This window comes from Thermothelomyces thermophilus, chromosome 7, assembly GCF_000226095.1.
Source record: "Thermothelomyces thermophilus ATCC 42464 chromosome 7, complete sequence".
In the NCBI taxonomy this organism is placed as follows: domain Eukaryota; kingdom Fungi; phylum Ascomycota; class Sordariomycetes; order Sordariales; family Chaetomiaceae; genus Thermothelomyces; species Thermothelomyces thermophilus.
The window spans coordinates 2,221,509-2,236,193 of NC_016478.1; the positions used below are offsets into that span (position 1 = coordinate 2,221,509).

At 57.7% G+C, this 14,685-nt stretch overlaps 5 protein-coding genes across 5 annotated transcripts; 1 reads left to right on the top strand and 4 right to left on the bottom strand.

Annotated features, from left to right (window-relative positions):
* The first annotated feature begins 985 nt into the window (after nucleotides 1-985).
* On the top strand, nucleotides 986-4,288 carry MYCTH_2312336 (uncharacterized protein). Its single transcript, XM_003666974.1, has 2 exons — nucleotides 986-3,640; nucleotides 3,695-4,288. The coding sequence occupies exons 1-2, from the start codon at nucleotides 1,153-1,155 to the stop codon at nucleotides 4,252-4,254; spliced, it is 3,048 nt and encodes a 1,015-aa protein (XP_003667022.1). The 5' UTR covers nucleotides 986-1,152; the 3' UTR covers nucleotides 4,255-4,288.
* An 888-nt stretch (nucleotides 4,289-5,176) lies between these two features.
* MYCTH_104106 (glycoside hydrolase family 3 protein) lies at nucleotides 5,177-6,247 on the bottom strand (the record flags this gene model as incomplete). The annotated part of the gene is made up of 1 exon (XM_003666975.1): nucleotides 5,177-6,247. One exon carries the CDS (start codon nucleotides 6,245-6,247, stop codon nucleotides 5,177-5,179), a length of 1,071 nt encoding a protein of 356 aa, XP_003667023.1.
* A 1,110-nt stretch (nucleotides 6,248-7,357) lies between these two features.
* On the bottom strand, nucleotides 7,358-9,852 carry MYCTH_2316635 (uncharacterized protein). Its single transcript, XM_003666976.1, has 7 exons — nucleotides 9,722-9,852; nucleotides 9,485-9,571; nucleotides 9,411-9,416; nucleotides 8,998-9,189; nucleotides 8,852-8,925; nucleotides 8,735-8,783; nucleotides 7,358-8,653 (listed from the first exon to the last, which is right to left on the bottom strand). The coding sequence occupies exons 2-7, from the start codon at nucleotides 9,485-9,487 to the stop codon at nucleotides 8,510-8,512; spliced, it is 468 nt and encodes a 155-aa protein (XP_003667024.1). The 5' UTR covers nucleotides 9,488-9,571; nucleotides 9,722-9,852; the 3' UTR covers nucleotides 7,358-8,509.
* Nucleotides 9,853-10,487: 635 nt separating this feature from the next.
* Nucleotides 10,488-12,457, bottom strand: MYCTH_2097570 (uncharacterized protein; the record flags this gene model as incomplete). Its single annotated transcript, XM_003666977.1, has 3 exons — nucleotides 12,298-12,457; nucleotides 12,060-12,201; nucleotides 10,488-12,001 (listed from the first exon to the last, which is right to left on the bottom strand). The coding sequence occupies exons 1-3, from the start codon at nucleotides 12,385-12,387 to the stop codon at nucleotides 10,488-10,490; spliced, it is 1,746 nt and encodes a 581-aa protein (XP_003667025.1). The 5' UTR covers nucleotides 12,388-12,457.
* Nucleotides 12,458-14,292: 1,835 nt separating this feature from the next.
* MYCTH_17263 (uncharacterized protein) lies at nucleotides 14,293-14,674 on the bottom strand (the record flags this gene model as incomplete). Its single annotated transcript, XM_003666978.1, has 2 exons — nucleotides 14,293-14,524; nucleotides 14,616-14,674. Coding segments are annotated over 2 exons (291 nt in total), but the record flags the coding sequence as incomplete, so codon positions are not given.
* Nucleotides 14,675-14,685: the final 11 nt, after the last annotated feature.

A 14,685-nucleotide genomic window follows, 5' to 3' on the forward strand; every position in this document is an offset into this window, starting at 1 on the left:
CTGCTCATGCTAAGGCCGCTGGATGCTTATTTTGGAAAGAAGGCGGGGAGGCGCGTTTTCGCGTCTTGAACGCGACGGCCGCCAGGACTTGGCCGGCTGGCTACATGGAACCAGCTGTCTCAGAGGTGCCTCTACTTGTATGTTTGACACTAGCGTAGGAACACCAACTGGGGAACCTTCCACATACCAGCCACGTGGGGTTACTGACGAGTAGTACCTTCACAGAAGCACCTCCACCAAGAAGTGAGCTGCAAGTCGATAGGATTAGATGACCATGGCCAAGGTCTAATTTCGCATACCGAAATTTCAGTTTACACCTACGCAGTCTGTCTGTAATGTTCCATACATGCAAAGGTGAGGAAGGCTCAAGAGACCCTTACCTAGGGTACTCCGTACCGTACCTCACGCTTTGTACTCCGTACGCAGTATAGTAAACCGGCTGTGGTTGGCTGTTTTTATGGGACCTGGAGCTTGCTCCATCAGTGTCTGTGCAGCGTTCTGGGGAGGTGGGCCCTGGGGGAACCGGCTGTTAGCCCGCCCAATAGTGGCCCCACCGTGCCTCTTTTGGGTGCAGCTTGGCCCCTTCGCTTTGCTTGTGTGTACGGAACACATTCCCCTTCCCGACTTTTCCAGCCACAGACCTCACTTTGGCAGTCCCGCCATTCAATTTCGCAGCCGACGTCGCCTCCCCACGGAAACACGACACGAGACAGAAGACTACATTCTTCCGAATATCCTTGATATCGTCCCCCGCGGACTCCGACACGTATAGCTTGCGTTACAGCTTCACCTCCGCTCTCGATGCGAACCCTCCGTGAAACACCCCTCAGCTCCACACGCTCGTCCCATCAGCCCAAGTTCGCAGGATTGTTAGACGGAACTTATTGACCTGCTCGAAATCGCACCACTACCTGAGATTGCCCGCCCATTATTTTCCACCTTTGAAGCGACCGATAGAGCGATAATCAGGTGTTCAGCGCTTGGCGGTGACTTCAGTACTGTCGACTATGAATCCTCATCACTGATTGAATTGGCCCGCCTTACACCTCGCAGTGTGTTGCCACACACTGCTCGCATCCGCTGTGACCCAAGAGGCCGCTGTCGTTCGGTTGCTCGCTCTTTCAAACCGTCATATTCCTCGCAGCATTAGTCATGGACTCGTCCACCTTGCGGCTCAAGGCACGGCCGCACGTGGAGGAAGAAATTGAGAATTGGGACGACGACGACGACTTTGTTTTCGATGGCGATGACATTGCCTTCCCCTCACTCTCGAACTTGGCCAATATCTCGTCCAATCGCCGTGACTCGCAGTCTTCGTTCCGATCCGACTTTGAATCCGTTCATGGGGAGGAAGAGAAGCAGGTTCATTTGCCAGACAATGACGAAAAGTCAACCCTCGATGCCATCGCCGCGGCCGCAAAGGCCGGTATTCCGCTTCCCAAGAATGTACCTCCCTCGGCTCTCATGGGAGGCACGATTAAGAGGCTCGGGGGCAGAAAGATCAAGAAGATTATTCAGGAAGACTGGGTTGATGACCTTGAGTTTCCCGATGCTGGGCAGGTACTCCAGATCAAGGACAGGGATGGCGCCCAGTTTCCAGAGGTCCTGCGACAGGTCAGCAATTCGGCACAACCGAGTCCATCCAAGCCGCCAAAGGACCTCCCCACGATGTTCCAGGACGAGCAGAAGGAAGAAAAGCCAACAACGTCATCCAGCTTAGTTGACCTGGAAAAGTTTCGAGATGGCGATGACGACGACTTCTTCGGGGATGGGGGTGCGACTATCAAGGTGTCTAAGAGACGCGTGATGCCCAAGTCCCTCTCCTTGATCACGTCCCCGACGCCCCAGAGACACATCGGCGATACCCAAACCGGAGATGATGACTTTGAGAAGGATTTGGAGCTCCCCGAGGATGGGCACCTGAAGCTCTCGGCCAAGAGGGATATCCCCCCAAAGACGCCAACCTTCGCCAACATTTTAGATGATCTCGACTGGACTGAGGGCAGCCTGGGAACCAGATTTGGCGGAACCCGACGGGAAGCCCAATCTACCAGGAGCTCGTCGGTCTCCGCATTCAGCCCCAGCATCTCGAGCTCCGTCATGGAGAGTGAGGATGAGATATTCGACGGTCTCATTATCCCAAACGGGCCGCTGGATTTCGGAGAGCGTCTAAAACGCCGCCGCAAGAGCCGCTCCCCTGAACGGATCCCAGAAGAGCCATCAGTCACGGAAGAGCTTGGGCAGCAAGACACCATTAAACAAAAATCCTTTAAGGGGCCCTTGATGGAACCCCTCAGAGAGGAGAAGGGGGAAGAGAAGGAGGATTTCCTCGACGGTCTGGAGATTGGCGACGGCGAGATTTTCGACTCGAGGAAGTTGACGCTCAACCGCAACATCCAAGTAAAGACCACCAGGCCTGCCAGCCCTTCACGCCCAAAGGCGTCAGTGGCGCTCAAGTTCACAAACAAACCTGTTACCGCATCCCGCCTCCCGCGGCCTATGGGGTCGATGGCGAGTCATGAGCGGTCGCATACACAATCCTCACTCGAGCCTGTCTCGGAAAGCGGCGGCCCTATACAACGAGCTCACTCGAGGCGTTCCTTGTCCCGCATGGGCGGGCATTCTGCCCATTCTTCAGTGACAAGTCTCGCCAGCTCCACAACTTCTACAAGACCCTCCTCTACCCAGACCGTAGCGCCGTCGACTCCGCGACGAAGGGAGTCCGGTCAAGGTACATCCCAAGGGTCGTTAGGGAACGAGTCAGCCACTACGAACGCGCAGCTGCTTCGTATGAAGCGGTCGTTACCCGCAATGCGCGGGACTCAGTCTCCTGCGCGCCCTCAGCCTACTCGGGGTTACGAGCGGCCCCCCTCGCGAGCCGAGCAGACGAACCGAGCTCCACCGACGCTACGGCCGAAAACCCCGGTCGAGCGGACGCGGCCCTCAGAAAGCGCGGCGGCATTGGCTCGCAAGGCCCCGGTGCCTTTTGTGCCCGCCGGTGCCTCGGCAACCCAGTCACACAATGTCAATGCAAAGCCCCGAACTTTTCGTCGCCACGATTCGGAGACGAGCATTGAATACCGGCCCAGCTCACGGGCGGTGTCTCGGTCGGCGATTCGGTCGCCTAGTCCGCGACTGTACCGCTCGGCAGAAAAAGCGACACCAGAGAGTCATTGGGGCAAGATGAGCGTGCCCAAACGGGCGCGGAACTTTGGCGACGGCCATGAGCTCGACGCGTTTGACGACTTGCCCACATCCACTCAGGCCGAAGCAAAGTTCTTGAAACAGCCGTCTAGTGCCAAATCGCAGACGCGGACCAGGGGGTACCAAAATATTCCCGACCGCAACGTTACCCCATCGCCCCGCGCACCTCCCTCCTCTCGCGTCGATAACGTGCCGAGCTTCGCTCGCGATACTGCCGCAAGTCGGATCGCACGGGAGACGAATCTTGCGCAGCGCAACCCGTCAGGCGTGATTGCGCCGCTCACTGCTCAGCGTGTTGCTCAGCTGTCAGCAAAAGGCAACTCCAATGCCCAATCCCACTTTACGCCGCCGACAGCCAAGGCCAAGAAGGTGCGGCGGTCGCCGCAGTCCAAACCGCACTTGATTGCCAATCTCAACCCACCACGAGACGCAAAGAGTTTGTTCCCCTGCTTCCCCGCCCCGTCTCAATGGCCGTTCTAACACTTTGTAGTGGTCAAGGGCATGTGGTATAACCCAGAGATGTTCCGCTGGGAGGGCAATGACAATGCACTAAATGCGTTTGAAGTCCCAGCCACCTCGTCATCTACAGGATCCGGACATCAGCACATGGTTCGTGAACGGGAGACGGCCACACCGCGGCCGGCCCTCATCACCAACATCGGCGTCACCAAGGGTGTGCAGGTCGTCGGCGGCATGGTCTTTGACCCCCAGAACATGTGCTGGCTTAAGCTGGCGCCGCAGAACCGATCGGGAAAAGGTGGTGCTCTCGATGGCCTAGACGCGTTTGATGACGAGGAGGACGTGTTCAAGGATATACCGGACCTGGAGGAACGCACCATGGCCTCGAGTGACGGAGGCAACCCGCGTGTCAGCGACGTCAACCACGAGTGGCCGGTGGGCGAGGAGTTTGATGTGGGACCCGAGTTTGTACGTCGGCAGCGCGAGGAGGAGGAGCGGTGGAGGAAGAAGTGCCATCTCTGGATCAACAACCAGGCCGATCGCGGAGATGCCTGGAAGTGGGCTATACGCGACATTGTCAATGAGGGCTAGGGTTCGTCGACACCACGAGAGTCGCACATCATTTGGAAGGCCTGGCCGCATCTGGAAGGGTCAGAGCCTAACTGGTGGGGGGAACCAGAAGCAAAAATGGTTTAGGGACGGACTTGGCCTGCATGGACTGGACCTGGATATGCGGTGTTTGGAACGGTGCATTGCCTGAACCTTGGTTAGGTTTCATGGGTCTCTTCTGAGGCACATCCTCGGTGTGGAACCGCCAGAATGGTCTGGCGCTTCCATGTCCGGCCGCCTTGGCGCGACAACAGCAGCGAGATACTGGGCACGGCTGGAGGCTGAGAGGGAATGAGACATGATAAATGACGACCTTAGACGATAGATGACTAACGACAGATAGAGTGGCCATGGCAGTCCTGGCCATCCTTGGGTCCGGAATAGCTTGCTTAATCTAATATGCACCTATTCTCCCCTCGCTGCATCAGCGCCGTCCGGCTTGTATGTACTTTGACCTTGTTTGCGGCTACCTTCCTCGTTCCATACTAGAGTACGGGACCCGGGTGAGGGGTGATATAGTCCTCTTGGGAAACGGAACACTGTTGTACTCACCGGGGGGGGGGGGGGGGGGGGGGGATTTCTCGCCTTCCTCAATACTTACACATGTCCACCTTGGGTAGACACAAGCGCCTTGTCACAGTGCCGCATTGGAGTGTAAGTATTCACGCAGTCCAGAACGGTGCACAAGCTACTACATCTTCTAAGTGGGCTTTAAATGGGCGGCATGTCACATCATCATCCGCAGCGAACCGCAGCCTGGTCCCACCAAGCAAACCGGGTGAGGCGCCTGATTTTCTATTCCTCGAATCTACCACATCCAGAGGAGGCCCTCGCAGAGGCCAAGGACGGGATATACAGATGATACAGACTCCCGAGACACCGACATCGGTTCGGAGCTCCCCAGCTATGCGAGCTTCGCCCGGGCCGCCTGTACCCTCTTGTCCGACGCGTCCAACTCTTGCTGCGACAGGTCTCCATTCTCCAGCGCGGCGGCCAACGCAGAAACGATGCTCTCCCCCTGAGTCACATTCCTCCCCGACGCAAGAATCAGATCCACGCCAGCCTTCTTGGCCAGCAACGCCCGATCGGCGTCGTCGCCAAACGCCTTCAGGGACCCGGCCTCGATCGCGTCGGTGACAATGACGCCGTCGAAGCCCAGCCTTCCGCGCAGCTCGTCTCGTATCCAGCGTGAGCTCAGCCCGGCCGGCCGCTCGGCGTCAAAGGCCGGGTAGATGGCCCAGGACGGCATGATCATGGCGATGCCGGCGCCGATCGCGTCGTGATAGGGGACCTCGTCGACCGCGCGGATCTCCTCCAGCGTCAGGTCGATGGTGACGGGGCGCGCATCCGTGTTCTCGTCCTTCTTGGCGGCGCCCAGGCCGGGGAAGTGCTTCGCCGTCGCGAGGACCTTGGCGCGCTGCTGGTCCCGGACGAACTGCGCCGCGCACCCGGCCACCACCGTCGCGTCGTTGCTGAACGACCGCTCGTAATTGTCCGTGAAGTCGCCCTCCTCCCGGTAGACGTCCAGGACGGGCGCGAGGTTCGCGTTCATGTTGTACCGGAGCAGCGTCTCCGCCGCGCCGGCGCCCGCCCGGCCCGCGGCCGCGACTGGGTCCGCCGACTCGCCCACCTCCTTCGCCGACTCCACGGGCGCGCCGGGCAGACGGCGGACCTGGCCGCCCTCCTGGTCGGTCATGATCAGGAAGGGCGTCTTGAGGTCGGCGTAGGCCGGGCTCTCGCGGTAGGCCGAGAGGAACTGTTCGATGGTCGCGGGGAGCTCATCGTTGACGTTCTCGCCGAAGAGGATGAGCCCGCCCACTTGGCCTGCCCTGATGAGATCGAAGAGGTGCTCCGGCGGCGTTTCGCCGGGGTACGAGTAGATGACTTGTTGGCCGATCTGGATCTTGTTCTTTGATCCGGCGACAGCGAGGCCGAAGAGGGAGGCCGTAGCGAGAGACAATCTCGTCCACTTCATGTTCTTTCAGGACGTCGGTCTGTAGAGGTTCCTTCTCGTGCTGTATGTTCCGTCCGTGAAGGGGGCAGAGAGGAAATCAAGAGCGGACACGGGTAGTACGGGCATGATTCCTTTTTTTTTTATACCTTCATTGCGTTGCAGGCGATCGTCGGTGGATTGACGAGCGATACAACGAGCCCATGTCGCATTATCATGTAGTTCGGAGTTGCTTACTGCCGATCGGGTTCATGTAACCACTTCATTGGCCATGCCCGTCCATTGTATGGAGGTACAGTACATAGAGTCGGGGCTCCCCAGTGGAGAGAGAGGCTTCAAACGGCACTTTCCCTTGTTAAAAGAAAAGAGCAAACCCGAGGTAACAGGCCCTAGACTGCAGAACGGGGTACCAACGGCTGGAACCCCTTCGCCTTTCATCCCGTCTAATCAGACACACAATGGGAAGGTAGCCAGTTGACTACAGCTCGAAATGGCAGGTGCTCACATTCACGACACTGAGTCCAGTATCGCATTGTAGATCTCCAGGGAGCAGGGGCCCATCAGGAGAACGGGGAAGCAGAATTGGAGATCCACGGATACCTACCGCGGGGGAGGCCCGCGAGCACGTGTCGGCCAGCCCCACCTCTGGCTTTCACTCACCGAGCACCAAGCACAAGCAACAGCTACACCACAGCCTAGAGCCAAGGCTTCCCCGTTACGGATACACAACGAAAAGAACAAGAGGCATCTGAAATCGAACCACAAGAATGGCGACCGAAGTAGCCTTTGCGAAGACCTTCCTTTCCCTCCTCGACTCAAAACCCTCCAAGATCTCCCCTGACCACATCGAGGACCCGCGTAACTACCCGGGCAGCTCACCGGTTTGTTCTCCCTTCCACGTGCCGTTTACATATTAGCTGGGCCTTTCAGCCCCGCCACCTCAACGAAGACGGGAACAAAATAAAATAAAATAAAAAATTAACGACTGACACACACTGATTCCACACCTCGATATAACAAACAGTACATCCTCCCTCGCGTTCGCTCGCAGAAACCCTTCTCCAAGCCCCGCCCTAGCACCACCACCAGCGGCGCCAATGCGGGCACCACCACCACATCCTCTTCGGCGGCCGCGTCAGGAGCGAGCACCACCACCACCACCAGCAGCAGCAGCAGCACCGTCGACGTGACCCTCCGCTCGCCGCGCAACCCGCCCTTCGAGATCTCGCTGCCCGCGACGCCGCCGGCCACCTCCCTGGCGGAGCTCAAGGAGCGGCTGGCGGACGAGACGTCGATCCCGCTGGACAAGATCAAGCTGCTGTACAACAAGAAGCCGGTCGCGGACACCAAGCTGCTGCGGGACCTCGTGATGACCCCGGCAAAGGAAGGCGCGGAGAGCCAGGAGGGTGGTGGTGGGGCGCTGGAGCTCGGGGTGATGATCCTCGCGGGCGGGGCCGGGTTCTTCAAGCTGAAGGAGAAGCCGGCTGCATTAGCCTCCGAAGAGGAGAAGAAAGACGACAAGGTGACGGAAGCCGACAAGCAGGACAAGGACGTGGACATGGTGGACGCGGCGGCGACGGCCTCGGTAGCGCAAGGCTCGAGCGGGAAGGCCGTGCTCGAGACGGACCAGTTCTGGGCCGATCTGAAGGGGTATCTACAGCACAGGGTGAGAGACGACGAGGTGGCTGGGGAGGCGGTGGAGTTATTCAAGAAGGCTTGGGAGGGAAGGTAACAAACAGAGGGATTGGACTCAAAAGTGCATGGTTTGGGAAGGGAATGGGTATGGGTATGGGTATGGCTCAAAGCGGAAGGACGGAGATCCCGGGGGGGGAGGGGGTTTAATGGTTAGGGGAGGTAGGAGAAAAAAAAGATGCCCTGTGATGAACGCCTTTTTTCGCGAAACTTCTGCTTCTGCCCACATCTCTCCCACCCTCGAGAAATGGCAAGTAATGGCACGAGACAGTAGGCAGACACTGCCGCGAAGGTGTCTGCCAGGGCAGACTGGTAGGCCAGCCGGCATGTCTTTGTGTGTTGTCGTTGCAAATATCAACTTTGTTTTTTTTTCCCTGATGAGCCTGCAAACATGGCATGTCTTTGGTCTCCCGGTCCGTCGCGCGCAAGCAACACATGCCACCCACGCACATACACGCACACAAAAACCCACAGACTGCCCAAAACGTCAAGAGGTGCGCCACAATCCCGGGACAACGCTCGCCCAAACCAAGCCAACTAGAGAGAGGAAGAGGCACCAGGACGGACGCACAGAGAGAGTAGCTCCTCTTCACCTCAAATCGCGGCCGTGCCCTTGCTGACTGCCGTCACCAGCGTCTGCCACTCAATGTCGTCCTCGTCGTTGGCCTGGACCTCGAACGCGATACCAGGCAGAGCGCGCTTCAGAGCCTCCTTGGAGGAGGCATAGACCATCTTGGCCTGGATCTCCAGTGTCAGCAATGGTTCGTGGGCAGATGCAAGCGGTGTGAAGGTCAGGGGAGGAAAGGGGGTGGGACGAACCAAGACGCCAGCCTCATCCGGCGACCAAGCGATGAAGGTGATCTTGTTCCTGCACACAAACAAGTCAATTCTCTTGGTTCGCTCGGCATCGCGTGGGGACTCGAAAAAGCGCCCTACCGAGTGCCCTCGCCAGATTTGAGGTCGTACTGGACATCGTAAACGGCATAGCGGGGGCCCTTGCCCAAGGCGCCCTAGATGATCACGTCAGTCCACTGGGGTGCCCGATGCCCCCAAGATCGACGTGGAGGGGCCGTGTCACATACGGTCTTGCTCTTGGACTGAGCTGAGATGAGCTTGTTGCGGAAGTCGTCGTACTCAGGGCCGTCCTCGCTGGTGCTTTCGACGACGATCTGCGTGTTATCGTCTGACAGCTTGAAGATGATGTACTTGTACTTCTTGTTGAGCTTGAGCTCGTTGTACGTCGCTATGCACTCCTCGTTCACGGTCGCTCTGGACTTGCGGGTTAGCGCTGGTCCGGTCTGGTTGTCCCCCGTGGTGGATTGGCTCTTTTAAAAAACGACGAGCAATGCGGGCTCTCCCCGGTGCTCAGGCACACGATCTAGCTACGGTGGTCGTTCAAAAGTCGGAGAATTTGGAGCGCAAAATTTCAAGGTCGTCGGCATGTGTGGGTGGGAAAAGGGGGGGAAGAGGTGATCCGAACCACTACTGACCCGGATTGAGACTAGAACGAGCAAGGCGTCAGCAAAAGCATTGTCGCCGAGATAAGAGAGGCGCGTGGTGATTAGTTACCATGATGTAGGCGGTCTAGGCGATAGCCTGATTAATTACTCGCGAGGCTCAGGGGTTAAAAGTGTGGGAATCGGGTCCGGCAAGCTGCTGTGCACGGAGGCAGTCGTTAGCAAAGAGTTGGCCGGAGCTGTCGCAAAGGTTGGGGGTTCGCGACGGGAGGCCAGCCAGGAGCGAGAAAGAGGGGTTATAGCAAAACAAGGAGCTTGGTGGGCACCGCCTGCTTGCGAATGCACTTACGACAAGGGGGGGGTGGCGCTAGTGTGGCCGTGTTGAGAAATGGTGGTCAACAGGAAGTTCTGTTATCGAATTCGCTCGCAGGAGGGGGAAGGAGCAGGTATAGAGGTAAGGTAGCTAAATGCGAGTCCACGACTTGCAGTGGAGGTGAGCCGGCGATAATGAAACGGATGGAGGGGGAGGGGGCCTGAAAAACAACACCAGCGCATTTGTGGTGGGGTCATGGTTGTCGGCGGTGACGGACCTGCCAAGCTTACGTGATTTCAGCGCGGGGTGCCTCCCCCACAGAAAATCACGGGAGCTCAGGGATGCAGTTCCCTCTTTGCCACCAATTTTCTGTCCCACTCACGGGGGAACAGCTCCCAAGCGTTGGGTTCCAGGGGGTCACACCGTCAGGTTGCAACGAAAAAAAGAGAGAACCAAAACGCAACAAAACATCAGAGTCAAGCAGATTCGTCACTTCACTAGGCGGCCACACTTCTGCCTGGAATTACAAGGCACACATTGAAGAGAAAGAACAATGCTTAGGTTTCATCAACCCATCAATTACATGCAAGGTTTATCTGACCCTCTACTCTAGCCTGGCGTGATCGTAGTATACAAGGCCACCGCTGCCTAAACCATGCAGCCATGACCACATAAGGAAGCGTAGAGAGGAGATTACATGGCTCATTGTACAATCCGATAACACCAGCAAAATAATGCCCCCAACCGAGTCGCCGGAAAATCAAAAGCCAAAACCCGTCGTGCAAAATACACTGTTATTTTTTTACATCATGCCGCCCATGCCGCCCATGCCGCCCATGCCGCCCATGCCGCCCATACCACCGGCCGGCTTCTCCTCGGGAGCCTCGACAATGGCCACCTCGGTGGTACCGAGAAGCGAGGCAACACCGCTGGCGTCAACAAGACCAGTCCGGACGACCTTGAGGGGGTCGAGGATACCGGCCTGGATCATGTCGACGTACTCGCCCTTGGCGCTGTTGAAGCCCGTGTTGAAGTCCGAGGCGTACTCGTCGCTGAGCTTGCCAATGACAACGGAGCCCTCGAGGCCGGCGTTCTCGACAATGGTCCGGGCCGGGCGGGTGATGGCGTTCTTGACGATGCTAACGCCGAGCTGCTGGTCGAAGTTGGCGGGCTTCAGGTCGTTGAGAGCGTTAACCGAGGCCTTGATGAGGGCAGTGCCACCGCCGGGCAGGATACCCTCCTCGACAGCCGCGCGGGTGGCGTTGAGGGCGTCCACGAAGCGGTCCTTCTTCTCGCCGACCTCAACCTCGGAGGCACCGCCGACCTTGATGACGGCGACACCGCCCGAAAGCTTGGCGAGACGCTCCTGGAGCTTCTCCTTCTCGTAGTCCGAGGTGCTGGGGTCGGCCATAACACCGCGGATCTGCTCGCAGCGCTGGGCGATGGCATCCTTGCTGCCCTCGCCGTTAAGGATGATGGTGTCCTCCTTGGTGATGGTGATGGAGCCGGTCGAGCCGAGCATGTCGGGGGTGATCTTCTCGAGCTTGACGTCCAGCTCGTTGGTGAAGACGGTGCCGTTGGTCAGCACGGCGATATCGCCGAGGATCGACTTGCGGTTGTCACCAAAGCCGGGGGCCTTGACGGCAGCGACCTCGAGCTGGCCGCGGAGCTTGTTGAGGATGCAGACAGCAAGGGCCTCACCCTCGAAATCCTCGGCGATGATGACGAGAGGGCGGCGGAGCTTGTTGGAGATCTCGAGGGCCGGAATGATGTCGGCAGCAGCAGAGATCTTCTGCTCCGAGAGCAGAATCAGGGGCTTCTCAAACTCAACCTTCTGGGCCTTGGCGTCGGTGATGAAGTAAGGGGAGACGAAGCCGCGGTCGAAGCGCATGCCCTCGGTGACCTCGAGCTCGTCCTGCAAGGTCTTGCCCTCCTTGACCGTGATGACACCCTCCTTGCCGACCTTCTCCATGGCGTTGGCGATCAGGGCGCCGATGTGCTCATCGCCGTTGGCGCTGATGGTGGCGACCTGGGCAATCTCGGCGCTGGTGGTGATGTCGCGCTTGTGCTTCTGGAGGTACTCGACGACCGCCTCCACAGCGGCCTGGATACCGCGGCGGAGATCCATGGGGTTGCAGCCAGCAGCCACGTTCTTGACAGTCTCAGAGAAGATGGCACGGGCGAGCACGGTCGCGGTGGTGGTACCGTCACCGGCAATCTCGTTCGTCTTGGAGGCGACATCGGCCAGGAGCTTGGCACCGAGGTTCTCGAACTTGTCCTTGAGGGAGATAGCCTTGGCGACCGTCACACCGTCTGCTGTCGTGTTAATCATGATGTTTGAGCCGCTCTCAGGTCGCAAGGGAAGAGGACGAACCCTTGGTGATCTTAGGCGAGCCGAAGGTCGACTCAATGAGGACATTGCGGCCCTTGGGACCGAGCGTGGTGGCCACGGCCTTCGCGAGGGTCTCAACACCATTGAGCAGGGCTGCGCGGCCCTCGACGCCGAACTTGAGCTCCTGTGAGAGGGGTGATGGTCAGTAACTGCCAATGGCGCCACAGCTGCGCGTTTAAGGTGTTGTTGTGACCAAAGTCGGGGCACCTTAGTAGCGTACCTTGTGGGCGAAGCGGAGCTGTTGTGTCGACCGGACGCGGGCGGCCGCGAGCGGCGAAGAGACCGAGGCCCTTGTCAACGCACGCTGCATTGTGTCTGATGTATTAAATGATATACAAGGAAAAGAAAGTGAAGGGAAACCTGAAGGGAGCTCGGCTGGGTATCACGGTCGACTTAGGGAGGATGGAGGAGAATTGCAGAGAGGAATGGATCGAGGAGAAGAAGTTCAATGTCGCTGCTGGCGATTGAGCCGAAAAAAAATTCCCACAAGGTTCACTCAATGCTGATGGCCCGAGCTCCCGTACGCTAATCCAAGATTGTACTAGCGCACCTGGCCGGATTACCTGGAGCAGTTTCTGGAACCATCGGCCACTCCACAGCTTCATCCGTCAAAGTGCAAAGGAGCAAAAACTTTCTACCTTCCGGGCTGGCAGATGCTATTGCCGGTGGCCCTGTCTTGTGTAAGACCTCTCTATTTTGGTTGGAAGCAAGGTGCGAACTGAGGTCAAGTCATCCGTGCATTGAGTGTACAGAGTACCGAGATCTACTTATCAAGATCCGACTCCTACCCAGGCGCGTCTCATTCCCCAATCTTGGCACCCGTGAAGTGGAGACAAACCGGGAATGGGAAGTTCGGCTTGCACCGGCCCGGACACATGGATGACCTGCCGTCTCCAGCCTCGGCGACGACCCTTATCCTGTCACCTGGGAGACATCGGCGTTATCACTCACCGCATCTTAGTATCAATATATAGATTCACCACGCATTTCTTAGAAAAGCTGCGGTGTGTATTCCATACCTCATGAGGGGGCATTTGCAGTAAAGAGCCATTCCATTCGCTCTCTTTTTCCGTTCTTCTCAGCCAAGTCTCTCGGGTATTGCAATGCCTCTACAGTTGTTCCGCCCAGGTTGTCAAACTCACATTGCATTGTTTCGTTTGATAGAAATCTTGGCATGCACACTCACTTTAGGAGAAAAGTTCCATCACGGACCATCCCCCAGGTCCATCCAGGTGATGCTCATCTGTGACACGGTCTGAGGTGAAGCACGGTTGAGCGCTGCAGTACGGAAAGGGAGAGTAAGTAAAATCATAGAACACCCGTCCATAATTCATGCTATCGAAGAGCCGACTTCTCCAACCCAGCGCGCCATTACCAGCCCAAGCAGGACCCCCATTCCCAAAGCCGAAGTTCATGGCGGTGTAGGAAATAAAGCAGACCACCATCAAACCTACCCAGGCCAAGGTATCCTTCCCAAGTATCCACTAAGCTAAATCTGTGTCAGAGCGCTTGGTTGCTTGGTGTTAAAGCTCGTTCGGAAAGCGCAGGAACCAGACCTACCTTTACCGGAACAGACAGTATTTTCCCTAGTGAAACTCAGAAAAGGGTGGCAGCGGCGGCAGCAGCGGCAAGATCGGTGAAGCGCTCCAGTTCGCAAAATTGTGCGATGTGGGTGTTGCACGCTAGCGCTGGCGTCAAGGCCTGACTGAGTTAGACCTCAGTGTACTCATCGTCTGTGGAAGGAGGGCGAGGTTAGCATCGGGATAGCAGACGGAATGATGATGATGGTGATGGTGGTGATGGTGGTGATGGTGACGGTGATAGCCAAATCCAACAAATCGGGAGGTACCCGGAGCGCTTCGTGGCCGAGGTCATGCCCATGGGCGCATGTTTGAGTGACTGGAACCTGGGTTGAGGCCGAGGCGGGTAATGGCAATAAAGCAGGAGGCCACTCGCAAATGACGACGCAGTCGTCGTCATCATTCCCGTCGTCGGCTGCTTCACTAGACCCGCGACCATCTCCGGGTCCTGTCGCCGCGGCAACACCCCTGGCCGATGACCCCTTGTCATCACACCACCCGCACGGCATGATCATAGTGATGGTGATGATAATGAAGAAGAAGATGATGGTACAGTGGTTGCAGTAGCGGAAGGGGGGGGGATTGAGTGACAAACCTTCTCCCTCGCCCTTGACTTTGACATCGCCGTTGTCGGACTCCTCCTTCTTGACGCTGAGCTCCTTCTTTACGGTGTTCTCCTTCTTGACGGGGGTCTCGTCCTCGTCTTCTTCCTTCTTGGAAGCGGCGGCGCGCTTGCGCTTCTTGGACGCCGGAGTCTTCGGCTCTTCGCCATCCTCAGCAGCATCGGCATTACCGGACGCCGCACCCTTGCGCGGGGTGGTAGGGTTGATATTGTGTGCCTTAAGAAGACGCTCGTACCGCTTGGCCCTGTTGGAGTGAGTGAATGGTCAAGCTCCCGGTCAATAAGTTGAAAGCAGCTCGGGTAAGTAACGAGCGAACAAACTGGGGAGAGGCTTACGCGGCGGCCTTGCTGACGATGTCTAGCTCCTGAGCGACATTTTCAAAATTGACCTGAAAGCGCGACCACG

What these genes read in the sequence shown, in the direction of transcription:
- MYCTH_2316635 (XM_003666976.1), bottom strand. An exon ending in CTCAGTCCAAGAGCAAGACC is followed by an intron (nt 8,926 to 8,997) that starts GTATGTGACACG and finishes GTGATCATCTAG; the next exon opens with GGCGCCTTGGGCAAGGGCCC. An exon ending in CGGATGAGGCTGGCGTCTTG is followed by an intron (nt 8,654 to 8,734) that starts GTTCGTCCCACC and finishes CTGGAGATCCAG; the next exon opens with GCCAAGATGGTCTATGCCTC.
- MYCTH_2312336 (XM_003666974.1), top strand. Translation starts at nt 1,153, where the DNA reads ATGGACTCGTCCACCTTGCGGCTCAAGGCACGGCCGCACGTGGAGGAA. An exon ending in CCCACCACGAGACGCAAAGA is followed by an intron (nt 3,641 to 3,694) that starts GTTTGTTCCCCT and finishes AACACTTTGTAG; the next exon opens with TGGTCAAGGGCATGTGGTAT.